This window comes from Artemia sp. Qi Xiang Cuo, chromosome 1 (genome assembly GCF_049724085.1).
Source record: "Artemia sp. Qi Xiang Cuo chromosome 1, ASM4972408v1, whole genome shotgun sequence".
Classification (NCBI taxonomy): domain Eukaryota; kingdom Metazoa; phylum Arthropoda; class Branchiopoda; order Anostraca; family Artemiidae; genus Artemia; species Artemia sp. Qi Xiang Cuo.
In genome coordinates, this window is record NC_142794.1 from 44,854,595 (window position 1) to 44,869,700 (window position 15,106).

At 36.2% G+C, this 15,106-nt stretch overlaps 1 protein-coding gene across 1 annotated transcript in view; it reads left to right on the top strand.

Annotated features, from left to right (window-relative positions):
* Positions 1-5,627: 5,627 nt before the first annotated feature.
* Rim2 (replication in mitochondria 2) overlaps positions 5,628-15,106 on the top strand; it is an 80,967-nt gene continuing 71,488 nt past the window's right edge. Inside the window, exons 1-2 of the mRNA XM_089107391.1 lie at positions 5,628-5,713; positions 10,250-10,594. Of these exons, the coding sequence (XP_088963517.1) occupies positions 5,673-5,713; positions 10,250-10,594 (386 nt within the window). The 5' untranslated portion in view covers positions 5,628-5,672. The remainder of the gene's footprint in view (positions 5,714-10,249; positions 10,595-15,106) is intronic.

Here is a 15,106-nt window from a genome sequence, read left to right on the forward strand (position 1 = left end):
CCTCTGATTGCTTTTGACTATTAAAGAGGACAATTGTCCCCTCGATTTCCAATCGAAAGAGCCCTTTTTGAAGTTTTTACGACAAAACTTTCTATATGGCAAAATATGCCCCTAGGGCATAACTTACAACCTTAGCCCTGAGGGCTGTTGGGGGTTTTCATACTCAAAACATAATTTCCGGACCATGCAACTACCTTTGACAAAATTGCTATATCAAAATGTTGATTGGAAGTGTTTGGGGAAATGATGGGTACGGGGGGGGGGGGGGGTTTCGCTCTCCGATCACTTTTGACTATTAATAAGGGCGCTAGCCCTCTCAATTTCCAATTGAATGAGTCCTTTTTGAAGTTTTTACGACAACGCTGGCAAAGACCTAATTTTTAGAACTTTCAACTACGTTGAACAAAATGTCTTATCTCAAAATTTTGATGGGACGTGTTTGGGGAAATGGTGGACTTGAGAAGGGCATTAGATGCCCCCCAATCACTTTCGACTATTAAATAGGGCACTAGTGCTTTCAATTTCCAATCGAATGAGCCCTTTTTGAAGTTTCTACGACAACACTTTCATCCTCGAGAGAGGTTGTCATCCTCAAAGACCTAGTTTCCAGAACTTTCAATTACGTGAACAAAATGTCAATCTGAAGATTTTGATTGGATGTGTTTGGGGAAATGGTAGGCTTGAGAGGGGCATTAGTTGCCCTCCAATCACTTTCGAATATTAAATAGGGCACTAGCACTTTCTATTTCCAACGAATAAGCCCTTTTTGAAGTTTCTACGACAACACATTCTATAAAACCTTATATGCCCACAGGGCATAACTTACAACCCTCGCACTGAGGACTGTGGTGAGAGCGTCATCCTCAAAGACATAATTTTCCGGACTTTTCAACAACGTTGAACAAAATGGCTATCTTCAAATTTTTATTGGATGTTTTTGGAGAATTGGTGGCGTGGAAGGGGTGTTAGTTTTCCTCCAATCACGTTGACTATTAACAAGGGCACTAGCTCTTTGAATTTCCAGTCAAATGAGAAGTTTATTAAAAAGGGCACTAGCCCTTCGAAGTTTCAATTACAACGCTCTATAAAAATCTTATATTCCCGCAGGGCATAACTTCCAACCCTTGCCCTGAGGGGTGTGTGTGTGTTTTGATTATCCTCAAAGACAAAATATTAAGAACTTTCAACTACATTGAAAAAAATGGCTATCTCAAAATTTTGACTGGATGTGTTTGGGGAAATGGTGGGCGTGAGAGTAAGGTTAGTTGCCCTCCAATCAGTTTAGACTAGCGTATTAAAAAGGGCACTAGCCCTTTCAATGTCCAATTGAATGATCCCTTTTCGAAGTATCTATGACAACGCTCTCTATAAAATCCTTATATGCCCTAAGGGCATAATTTGTGTACCTTGCCCTGAGGGGTCTTGGGGGGCACTAGCCCTTTCAGTTTCGAATTGAATGAGCTCTTTTTGAAGTTTCTATGACAACATTTTCTATAAATGACGTTATATGCCCCCTAGGGCATAACTTACAACCATTGCCTTGAAGGCTGGGGGGGGAGGGGGAGGGTTGTCATCCTCAAAGACCTTGTATCCAGATCTTGACTTTACGGTGAACAACATGGCTATCCCAAAATTTTGATTGGATGTGTTTGGGGAAAAGGTGGGCTTAAGAGAGGGGTTAGTCGCCCTCCAATCACTTTCGACCTTTAAAAAGGGCATAATTTCAATTTCCAATTAAATGAGGCCTTTTTGGAGTTTCTACGGAAACACTTTCTATAAAAAAAAAACCTTATATTCCCCAAGGGCAAAACTTATAAGCCTTGCCCCGAGGGATTTGGGGGGATTGTCATCTTAAAAGACATAATTTCCAGAACTTTCAACTACGTTGAAGAAAATACCTATCTCAAAATTTAAAAAACAATTAAATTTAAATTTTAAAGTGTTTGGGGAAATGGTAGGTGTGAGAGAGGGATTAGTTGCTCTACAATCATTTTCGACTATTTACAAGGTTACTAGCCCTTTCAATTTCCAATCAAATGAGCTTTTTTTGAAGTTTCTACTACATCAAATTCTATAAAAATCTTATATGCCCCCATTATCAACTGAGCTCTTTTTGAAGTTTTTACGACAACGCTTTCTATTTGATCCTTATCTGCCCCCAGGGCATTACTTACACCCCTTGCCCTGAGGGCTGTAGGGGGGGTTTGTCATCCTCAAAGACATAATTTTCAGAACTTTCAACTACGTTGAACAAAATTTATATTTCAAAATTTTGGTTGCATGTGTTTGGGGGAATGGTGGGCGTGAGAGGGGGTTAGTTGCCCTCCAATTACTTTCAACTATTAAAAAGGGCACTAGCCCTTTGAATTTCCAATCGAATGACCCCTTTTTCAAGTTTCTACGATAACGCTTTCTATAAGAACCTTATATACCCCCAGGGCATAACTTGCACCTCTTGCCCGGAGGGCTGTGGTTTGTCATCCTCTTTGACCTAGTTTCCAGAAATTTCAATTACGTGAACAAAATGGCTAGCGCAAAGTTTTGATTGGATGTGTTTGAAGAAAAGGTTGGCTTGAGAGGGGGGTTAGTTGCCCTCCAATCACTCCCCACTATTAAAAAGGGCACTAGCCATTTTAATTTCCAATCGAATGAGCCTTTTTTGAAGTTTCTACGACAACACTTTCTATAAAAACCTTATATGCCCCCAGGGCATAAATTAAAACCCTTGCCCTGGGGGCTGCGAGGGAATTTCATTCTCAATAACATAACTTATTATGTGAAAATCAACTACTTTGAACAAAATGGCTATTTCAAAATTTTGATTGGATGTGTATGGGGAAATGGTGGGCGTGGAAGGGATGTTAATTGCCTTCCAATCACTTTCGAATATTAAATAGGGCAATTTGCCCTCAATATTGTAAATGACGTAATGTGTAGTAGTAGTAGTGGTGGTAGTTTTAGTTATAGCGGTAGCATACAAATATTGCCTTTTTGATCATCTCCCTAATCATTTCCTAAAAGTTCAAAATTAATATACTCAGTCATTTCTGAGTTAAAACCTTTCGACAATCCGAATACATATGACGTGTTTTGATTTAGTTCAACACTCTCCTCAACATTCTCTGAGAGGCGTACCTGAATGACCTTCGTCTTTTTGGACAGTAAAGTTCAAACATGCATACCTTTCTTAATACCTTACCTTAGACCTTAGATCCTCCTGTGTCTCCGAAGGCACCCAGGGCATCGACAAAGAGACGCCGGTCGTCCCTCAAATGGGCTGCTGCCATAATATCTTCCCAATGGGGTTGTATGGAGGTATTTGCCTTGAGAAGGTCCTTCTGATATGATTGGCGTAGAGTGTTCTTTGATTTTCACCTTCACCACGTTCCCGTTGATTGCCACTGGATGATGAACTTTGGTGTTCGGTTGTCTTTCATTCGTTTAACATGTCCCAAGTATTTCCATCTTCGGGTCCTGATCATGTCGATGACTAGAGGTTTTCCAGTAATTTGGTGTACTGTCTGGCTTGAGACGTGTTGTGTCCAGTTTATGTTGAGGATTCTCTGCAGCCAATTGTTCTCAAAATCTTGAAGTCTCTTCTCTTGCAGCGGATTTAACTTCTGGCATTCGCTTAACTACGTATATATATTTCTCAATAGCATAAAGTATATGTAAACAATGAACGAATTGCTTAACTTCAGCCCTTGCCCTGAGGACTGTGGGGAGGTTGCCATCCCTAATAACATAATTACTGGATCTTTCAGGAGTTCTGAATAAAATAGCTCAAAATAGGTGGGGAATGATAAGCTTGGGTAGGGGGCTGGTTGCCCTCCATTGGCTTTGACACTTACAAAGGGCACTAGAACTTTTGACTTCCAATCAATTGAGCCCCATCTAATCCGAAGTTTTGTACGACCACCTGCTGCATAAAAACCTTATATGCCTCGGGGCATAACTTACAACCCTTGCCCCTTGGCTCTTGGGGGTTGTGTCCATCCTGAAGGAATTTTTCTATGCTCTTTGGACTATTGTGAACTGAATGGCTATCTCACAACTTCGGTCAAATACGGTTGGGGAAAAGAGGATTTCAGGAGGGGGGAGGGAGAGCTAGTTACCCTCCTCTAAAGTTGACACGAACACCCCTTCCATAAGAACCTTATATGCCACCGGGGTATGACTTACAAACCTTGCCTCCAGACTTTGAAGGCTTTTGTAAACCCTGAGGCCACCCTTGCCATAAGAACCTTATATGCAACTATTGAAGGCTGTGAGGGGGGGGGATGTTGGCGATTTCAAAATTTTGATTGGATGTGCTGGGGAAATGATGGGTAGGGGGGGGGCTTGTTGCCCTCCAATCACTTTCGCCAGTTAAAAGGGGTACAAAAAATTGCAATTTCCAATTGAATAAGCCCCTTTCGGAGTTTCTAAGACCACTCCTTCTAAACGAAGTGCACTAGTCTAAAAAACAAAAACAAAAAGATAATACATTGTGCCCACATCGGTCTTTACTTAGGCAGTGCAATTGCGCTGCCTATGATTTATGCTAATATTAAAAAATAAGTAAAAATTAACTTCAAGTTTATGCACAAAAATCTAGACAATAATAACTAACATTGTAGATTATAATAATCATATGTTGCATAATAATACTATATATCATAATTATGACTAACATTATACATAATAATATTTTATATTAAAAGTCAAGAAACAGATGAAAAAGAAAAAGAGATAGACTATTTGTTTTTATAAATTTCGTAGGATAGTTGAGTCAAATGACAAAAATTAGGTGGTGGGAGCGCAAAATGTATGTTTTAAAATCAAGGAGGGGGCAGATTTGCCTTTTTCAGTTTTAATCAAAATACCCCAAAAATACATTTTTTACTGAAAATTGTCCGCCCCCCCCCAAACAAAAGGTATCTTCAAATTAGGGCGTAGAGCAACACATTCTAGGGGGAAATGTCCTTATTAACCCCCCTTACCTCTAATTGACCCGACTGCTATAAAAGAATTTAACCTTGTGATACACTGTCACTTTTTCTCTTATCTTTATCTTTCCTTAACTTATTTACCTTTCCTTAACTTGGCTGGACTATGAAGGATTAATTTCTTAATGCAACACGGAAAGGTTATCGATTTCTATTCAGTTAAGTTAAGTAAATATTACTCCTTGATACAATGTCGAAAGTGGAAAATGAATTGGAGTGACACTATTTTTAATAAAAAAAGCCTTGAAAAATAAGGGGCATTTAGGTTTTGTTTTCGCACCTGTCAAGTGGGTTACTTTCAATTGTGGTTTCTCTCTGATGGCACCTGGACAGTCTCCATTTCAAATACGCACTTACTGTAAAAAAAAAACAAGGTTTATTTTTACTCAAAGCTACAGCTAATGACTACAAAAAGCTTTTTCCATGTTATAAAACAAACAAATTATTTTAGGGGGCACCGAAGTACCATTTCCTTTGCCTTTCAGAAATAAGTTCAAGGCAAAACTTCTGGCAGCTGCATTCTGTCTTTACAAGGCAATGCTGTGCATACAAAACGCGACTTGGCAGCTCTCCCAGAATAATCTGTACCGGTTCTTAATTAAAATTTTCGGCAACTCTGGCCAGTCAGAATAGTGCAAAGAAAGAACAATCTGGTAAAAAAAAAAATGAAAAACATTAATCGTAATGTGCGACAAGGATAATTTGATACATCTTGTTGGAGGAGGGTAAGATTGAAGTGCTAATGCTACTATAATGATAACAGTTCCAGTAGGCTACTAGAATTGCTATTTTAAGATTTTTCAGTGCGCACTAAAATGACTGTTTAAGTTCAAATAGCCTAGGCTGGTCTATTTTCTCCTTCTCTATTTTTGAGGTCTTAGTTAGCCTTCAGCTTAGTTACTTCTTCCTTATTTCTAAGATTGGTAAATACATAGTGGTTGGCCACTTCTGATGGAAACATGCTAAGCAAATAAAAGTAGCCTAGCTAGCTTAGGGAAAATGATTTCTGAGACCACCCTGGCTAATCATGACATCAAAAATAACAGTAAAGAGAAACAAGGATAATACAAGCCAATAGGGCTGTTATTTTAATCATCTTTGTGCTAAGATCTTACATCTTTTGACAAAGAATGCTTAAAAGTGAATCTTAGCACTAAGGTCTTACATCTTATAGGCTAGTGTTCTTTTGCAAATTTCTTTCATCATTCTGCTCTGATCAGTGGTCTAAGAACAATGATGAGCATATCATCAAAGTTCTCTCATCATTGTTCTATATGGTAGAAAGATGGCATCTTTCACACTTTTTGCTAACATCAGTGAGATGTAACATCTTAGAACAAAGATGAATTAAAAGAATGGAAATCTTTGTAGAAAGATATGAGATCCTGATGTAAGATCTTAGTGCAAAAGAACAGGCCTAATGACAAATGTAGATTATAATGCAAATACTTTGTTTAATACCTCCACTTGACTCTCAGTGCAGAATAAAACCAATAAAATATAAAAAACCAAATGTTAAAACAAAACACAAAACTAAAATGAAGTGACCCTTTCAGAATAACAGTGAAAGGGTAACTGACTTACCTTTTCACTGTTACTCTGGAAGGGTCATCTTATTTTAGTTTTGTGTTTTGTTTTAACATTTGGTATTTTACTAGTCTTATTCTGCACTGAGGATGTTCAAGTGAAGGTCTTGATCAAAATATTTGTTTTATAATCTATGCCCTTTTAATTAGTCAAAAGTGATTTGAGGACAGCTAACCCCCCGGTCACAGCCACCTTTTCCCCAAACATATTGAATCAAAATTTAGCCATTTTGTTCAATGTAGTCAAAAGTTTCAGAAATTAGGTCTTTGAGGATGGCATACCCCCCCCCCCCACAGCCTTCAGGGCAATTGTTGTAAGTTATGCCCCGGGGGCATATAAGGTTTTTTTTTATAGAAAGTGATGTTGTAGAAACTTCAAATAGGGCTTATTCAATTGGAAGTTGAAAGGCTTAGTGACCTTTTTAATAGTCAAAAGAGATTGAAGGGCAACTAACCCCCCTCTTACGCCCACCATTTCCCCAAACACATACAATCAAAATTTTGAGATATCCATTTTGTTCAATGTAGTTGAAAGTTCTGGAAATTATGTCTTTGAGGATAATAACCCCCTCAGAGCCCTCACGGCAAGGGTTGTAAGTTATGCCTTGGGGGCATATAAGGTTTATATAGAAAGTTTTGTTGTAGAAACTTCAAAAAGGGCTCATTTGATTGGAAGTTGAAAGGGTTAGTACATTTTCTTTTCTTTTTTTTCTAGATCAGGGCGCTTTGTATCTAAGGAGTTGTCATAGAAACTTTGAAAAGGGCTCATTTGATTGGAAATTGGAATGGGTAGTGCCTTTTTTAATAGTCAAAAGTGGTTGGAAGGCAACTAACACCCCTTCCATGCAATATAATTTGTACTTTACTGAAAAAATTCTTTTAAATGTTTTCATTTTTATAACTTTAAGAAATCTTTAATTAATTAAGATTCAAAGGAATAAATATCAGCATATGTATATTACCTTAAATTACCTTAAATCGCACTAGCCAGCGATAAGGACGAATCCTGTAGACGCCGGTCAATGATGATGGTGGCTCAGCTCATCGGGCACATCGCAAATTTAAGGTAATTTAAGGTAATAATACAAGCCAGTGAAAAACATAGATTATAAAACAAATATTTTGATCAAGACCTTCACTTGAACATCCTCAGTGCAGAATAAGACTAGTAAAATACCAAATGTTAAAACAAAACACAAAACTAAAATAAGATGACCCTTCCAGAGTAACAGTGAAAAGGTAAGTCAGTTACCCTTTCACTGTTATTCTGAAAGGGTCACTTCATTTTAGTTTTGTGTTTTGTTTTAACATTTGGTTTTTATATTTTATTGGTTTTATTCTGCACTGAGAGTCAAGTGGAGGTATTAAACAAAGTATTTGCATTATAATCTACATTTGTCATTAGGCCTGTTCCTTTGCACTAAGATCTTACCTCAGGATCTCATATCTTTCTACAAAGATTTCCATTCTTTTAATTCATCTTTGTTCTAAGATCTTACAGCTCACTGATGTTAGCAAAAAGTGTGAAAGATGCCATCTTTCTACCATATAGAACAATGATGAGAGAACTTTGATGATATGCTCATCATTGTTCTTAGACCACTGATCAGAGCAGAATGATGAAAGAAATTTGCAAAAGAACACTAGCCTATAAGATGTAAGACCTTAGTGCTAAGATTCACTTTTAAGCATTCTTTGTCAAAAGATGTAAGATCTTAGCACAAAGATGATTAAAATAACAGCCCTTTTAGAAATAACAGCCCTTTCTGGCTTTTAGAAAGCCTGGGGTTTAGAACCCTACTCATATTAATTTCTGCTCGTTTTGAGTTTGACTCTGTTATTTATTTTAATTTCTGTTTGTTTTGGTTTCATTTATTTATTGATACTGGTTTGTGGTAGTTGTATGCTTGATTTTATTTTGTTCATTTTTGGTTTAATGGAGTTCTTTACTTTTTTTTGAAAAACTGATTTTGTGTAAAAAGTTTTTTTTTAAATTAATTTCTTACAATAAAGGTTTTATGCAATGAGTTAGGGAAGCCAGAGAAATGAAAATATAATTAGAATTTTTTCAATTAATAGGAACAATGGAAATTTAAATGTTGATTCAATTTATGAAGTTATTTTAAAAATGAATCTAATCAAAATACCATAGGCATCAGACCAGTCAAGCAGGACAGCCATAGTGAAATGTCTGCTTTTAAGGGTGTTACTAACCTCAATTCCCAAGTAGGTAATGCGGTCCATGGTGCTATATCCTTTTCTGAACACTGTTTGTTCTTTTGGAAGGAGATTATTAATTTCAGCAAAAAATTCTATTCTTGATAGAAAGATCCTTTCAAGGACTTTACTGAGAGCAGGTAGAACAGAGATAGATTTTTAAGACTTAGGGTCACTTGATGAGTAAGAGGGTTTTTGTACTTTGGATTACATAATAACTCCTATAAGACCAATCAAAAAATGGATACAAAACTCTGGATTTCCCCTCCCTTGATCCGGAAGTATTCCCTGTCTGAAAGGCACCATTGTAAAGAATTCATTTTTATAAAATTTTCAGTCCTTCTGGAAAAATTGTTCTTATAGCAATACCCCCCCCCCTCGGAAGGTTAGGTCTGTGCATACCCATATATTTTGCAGTAAAGGGGAGAATATACTATAGTATTGTTGTGGGATTTAGAGGATGTAAACTGAATTTCTAATATAAGAGCACTTCTTAAAACCGTATTGGATTGGCATGAGAAACAAAACTGGCAAGGGTAACAAGGATGACACAACACCAATATTGAAAATGGGTGGTGAAAAGTTGGAATTAGCCTCTCCCCTCCCTACAATTAGTTTGTTCAAAAGACATCCCATACTTTGGAAAAAGGTGAAAAATAGTTGACATCAATGAGAGTTAGCACTATTTAATTTCAATCATGTTTGTTCTTTGTATAACTAAACACCCTCACTGTCAATTTGCCTCAGTGCTACCATGGTAGATAAATAGTTCTGAGAATGATTGTCCCTTTTTTTCTTTTTTTTTTAGCTTTTTTGCCCCTCATTTGCAAGTGAATGAAAAGTTTCTAGTTTTTTTTGTAATGTTTTTTTGTTTTCATTTTGTCTGTTTGTGTCTCTCTTCAGGCAAGGATCTAAAACTCTCAGTAAAAACCTGGACGTTTTTGTATTTTTCTTTTATTGGAAGCCACATATCTAAAAGAAAAAAACCAGTCAGTGCATGTGAACAAAGGGAATTAAAAGTAGTCATATAGCTGCAATTTTTCCTAGCTTCAAATGCTCTGTACTTCATTGTCAATTTCATAGTTCATTGTCTTTTGACATAATTTCAATCCTATTTTTGTAACCTTCATCTGGTAAATGTCTTACTCTAAACTAATATCTTCAAAAATATATACAAGTATACTCTCTTAAAAGATGTCAATGACACATCTCACATGTCATTGCAGACTTACACATATCTCATTTATTGATATTCATAAGAAATATTCTCCATTTCTGAATGCCTGATATGTTATTGCAAACATATGCATACCTCATTTATTGATATTAGTAAGAAAGAAATAGTTTTCTCCATTTCCTAACAAATGACTTTTTATTTGAATCATGCAATGTTGTTTCTTTATTTTTTCTTTTCTCAATGTCAAACACAATTAAAAACAAGCTTTTTTGTTACTGTAGTGTTGCTGGAACTATTGGGGCAATCCTTACTTGTCCTTTAGAAGTGGTTAAAACTCGACTACAATCGTCTGGTTCAAGTGAATATGTTGAAAAGAAGAAAGTGAAAACAATCTCAGTGAACATTTTAAAGAGGCCATTTCAGACTGTTTTAACATTGCCTCAAAATGTCCTTTCATTCCCTGGTATTACAGCAGGAAATGTCTCTACTGAATGTCCAGGCTTTAAAAACAAGACTTCAGTTTTCTTTCAATCTGGGTACAAGCTGCAAGGGATGCAGTCGCCAGCAGAGGTGTTCACAGAGGTCTCCCTTGTCAAACAGAGGATGGGACTTGCATCATGCATCAAGTAAGTTTGCAATACTATATTTAACTTGATAAAGGTTTGAATAGAGGCTAATAAGTTTAGACTTGAAGATAACAATGACTGGTTATTGGCAGTGAGGCTAACATGTTCAGAGCTCTAGGAGAAGGAGCATAAGCATCAAATACCAGTGGGAAAAAGGAACCCTCCTCCTTCTTCTGTTGCTGATCTTTCTACAATACAAATTTTGTCTTGGTAAAATTGAAGTGTAATGCTCTTGATTTTCCCATTTCACCTAAAGACTTACTTACTAGGGTCCCCCTGTGTCTGAAGGCATAGTGAGTACCCAACCTGTGCCAGTCAGGAATGGCAGACCTCCAATTCAATTTACTTTAAGCCAAGGGCCAAAATTCATTCCATTAACTCCAGCAATCTTTGTCTCCTTCTCCAGAGATTGAGCAGGCATGTTGCTCTATTTACAACTATTGGATCATTGGAAGCAGTTTTTTCTCTGCTTTCTTTGGTTTGCTCCAATGCTCATGTTCTTTCATAAGCACAGATAGTAAATTACCTCCAAACAAAATCAATCTTAACTTCTAAGAATAGCTTTTGTCTACTTGACTATTATTGAGCTGGGAGAACGTGAATGCTGTGATAAATAGTAAAAGCTTTCTTTTTCTATTTCTGTTCTTTGATACCTAGAATAATATTGTAGTAGTTTTCATTAGTAGCCAATTGCATACACCTGAAATCCTTTCCAGGAATACTGTTCAAAATAAATGGGCAAAAACTCATCAGTCCCATGACAGTATACGTTTTTTTGTATTTAGGTTATTATGATCAAATGTTCCACTTTCTTCTGTTTTGCAAAACATCTACTGAGATACTCAATTTGGACGTGCTGTTCAAAGCTCATCAAGAGTCTTCATATAGTAGATCCTGCTATAGCTGTTGCTAAACTTATATAGAAAAACACAACCAGATTTCAAACCATGCTTGGAAACAACTCCTTCTAACATAAGTTACGCTGTTGTAGCTCTTCTTTCTCGCTTTTGTTACAAGTGCCTGTGTTCTTCTTTCTTTTTGTATTTTTTTTTTTGTTTCTTTTTTTTTTAATTGTCTTCCGTCCTAGAAAGTATAGTGCTCTTTTGCTTTGCTTTTATTTCTGTTTTTTTTTCGTAGTGCTACGTCATTTTATTTTGGAATGAAGACAGGCTTTCAATAAATAATACTAATAATTTACGGAACAATTTCCGTTCGTTTTTATGTTTTAATGCTGCTCCTTACTTTCAGTTGAAGAAACTTTGTGCCCTCTCCCGATCTTCTAAAATCATTGGCTTGATACGATCACCCCTGAAGAAAATAAATAATAGTAAATAAACACGCATCCGTGATCTATCTTCTGGCAAAAATTACAAAATTCCACATTTTTACATATATGTGTAACATTATGTGTTTTTATGTGTAACATTAAACTTAATAAACTGTATATATTTGGAATCAAACAGTTCGTGGTAACGAACTGTAAGTAAGGAGGGTCCCGGCTCAATAGTAACCGAAACTAAAAAGTAACGGGAATTTTATACCAATAGATATATAAAAAAGAATTGGCTTATTATGTTGATTTTAACTATATATGTTTCATTAAGCTCAATCATACCGATTAGAGTGTAAAAGCTTGAAAAGGACTACCTGATTTATGAAAAAAGGGGAAACTTCCTTTAAAAATATTAGAATCTTAATGAAAATCACACCATCCAATTCAGCGTATCAGGCATCCCTATTGTAATGGTTTCAAGCTCCTATATGCAAAAATGTGGAATTTTGTATTTTTTTTCAGAAGAAAGATCATGGATGTTTTTTTTCAGGGGTTGATCGTATCGATCCAGTGGTCCTAGAATATCGTGAGAGGGCTCATTCGAACGGAAATTAAAAGTTCTAGTGCGCTTTTTAAGTGACCAAAAAGATTGAAGGGCAGCCTGGCCCCCTCCCCGCCCCTTTTTTCCAAAGTCGTCCGATTAATATTTTGAGATAGCCAATTTGCTCTTCGTAGTTGAAAGGCCCAATATCTACGCCTTTGAATATTAGATGACCCCCCCCCCCCCAGCCACCGCCCAAGGGGAAAGGTCTTTAAGTCATAAAATTTGCCCATTTTTTTCACATAGTATTTGTTATTGTGAAGTATGTATACATTTTTGGGTGGGGGAATTTTCTGCTTGGGTTTTTTTCCACGGGGGAATCTATGGGGAGGGAAGTTTCCAGGGAGTGAGCTTGTCAGGGAAATTATACACTGGGGGAATTTGCCAGGATTCCTATACAAAATTCTTTTTAAATGTCTTGCTTTTTTCCGTTTCAATAGCTTTTTTAAAAGTACGAAAAAAATTTAGCGTAAAGAGCGAGGTGTTGAGGAAGGGGCAATCCCCTTCATACACGGAACAAATTCTGCTCGTTTTGAGTTCTAATGTTACTCCTTACTTTCAGTTGAAAAACTTGTTTTTTATTTATTTAATCAACATTAAAAATCGATTCTTTTGTTATCAAAACTCTGTTTTTTAGAGTTTCGGTTACTATTGAGCTGCATTGCTGCCTAAACAGGATGTTATGTTAGAAGCCGAAAGTTATTAAATAATCGGCAGAAAAGAAAAGACTATAAGGTTCTCAATGGTCTTTTACCGGCTATAATACTGGTAACCTTAGGTATACAATTAAATAAAAAAAACAAGTTTTTTAAACTGAAAGTAAGGGGCGACATTAAAACTTAAAACGAACAGAAATTATTCCGTATATGAAAGGGGCTGTCCCCTCCTCAACGCCTCGCTCTTTACGCTAAAGTTTTTTATTGTTTTAAAAAATAAAGTTGTGAGACAGAGTCGAAATCTAGCGGAAAGAGCGAGGCATTGAGGAGGGGACAGCCCCTTTCATATACGGAATAATTTCTGTTCGTTTTAAGTTTTAATGTCGCCCCTTGCTTTCAGTTAAAAAAACTTGTTTTTTTAATTTAATTTCTTATCGTTTTTTAGTTAATGCAGCTTTTATTTTTGCTCGCCGTCATTGAATAAGTAAACAAAATTTGCATACAAATTTTACTTTTCTTTTGCTAAATGGCTGTCTCTAAATTTGGTTGCGACGTAATTTACAAATTAACTTACGTAACGAACTTCTATTTTTGGATATTTTTTTTCTGGAAATAAATACAAAATTGCAGATTTTTGCAGATATGAGCTTGAAACCTATTTTACAAAGTTTTCTGATATGCTGAATCTAACAGTAATTTTCATTAATTTTTTTTCACTTTTGGGGGATGTTTCCCCCCTCTTCAAAAAATCAGGTAAATTTTCTCAGGCTCGTAGCCTTTGATGAGTAATACTAAACTTAAAAAAATTTATATATTTAGAATCATCCTTATAAGCACATTATTTTGATAAATTTATTGAAATCAAAGTTTCGTTTTTAAAATTTTCGCTTACTTTTGAGCTGTATCGCTTGTTTTTTTTTTATTGTTTTTTTTTTATTAAGTATATTTTGTAAAGTATATGATGGGGTTCTCCCCTTAGTAAATACCACGCTCTTTACGTTAAAAGTTAAAAAAAATTTTAATTCACACACCCCTGAATCACAAATGCCGTTTAATTAGAATAGATAGCCATTTTGAAAGCACTAAAAAAAACTATAGCATAAAGAGCGAGGTATTGACTTAGGGGAGGACCCCCTCATATACGTAATAATTTCTGTTCATTTTAAGTTCTAATGTTGCTTCTTACTTTCAGTTGAAAAAACTTGTTTTTTTAAATTTAATTTCTGATCTGTTTTTAAATAATGCTGGGAAATTCGGCGCCCCCTTCATATAAATGTCCCTTACCCCAAGGAAACATCCTCCACGAAAAGATTCTCCCGAGTAACCCCCTCCTCCACCCCCCCCCCCCCCCCCCCACAAAAAAAAAATTCTTCCTGAAAATGTCTGTATACTTCCCAATAACCAATACAATATGCAAGCAATGGACAAAGTTCACAACTTGCAGCCCTTCCCCTGGGAACTGTGGGGGATTAAGTCATCGTAAAAGACATATTTATTAAATTTTCGACTATGCTGAACAAAATGATTATCTTAAAATTTTAATTGGGTGAATTTGAGAAAAAATGAGAGTGGGAGGGGGCCTAGTTGCCCTCCATTTTTTTTTGTCACTTAAAGAGGGCACTAGGACTTTTAATGTCCGTTCCAATGAGCCCTCTTGCGATATTCTACAACTACTGGGTCAATACGATTACCCCTGGGGAAAAAACAAACAAATAAACACGCACCCGTGATCTGCAAAAAAAATGCAAAATTCCACATTTTTGTAGATAGGAGCTTGAAACCTCTACAGTAGGTTTCTTTGATATGCTGAATCTGATGGTGTGATGTTCATTAAGGTTCTACAATTTTTAGAGGGTCTTTTCCCCTTTTTTCAAAAATCAGCCAAATTTTCTCAGGCACGTAACTTTTGATGGGTACGATTAGACTTGATGAAACTGATATACTTGAAATCAAAATTAAAATCTGATTCTTTTGATGTATCT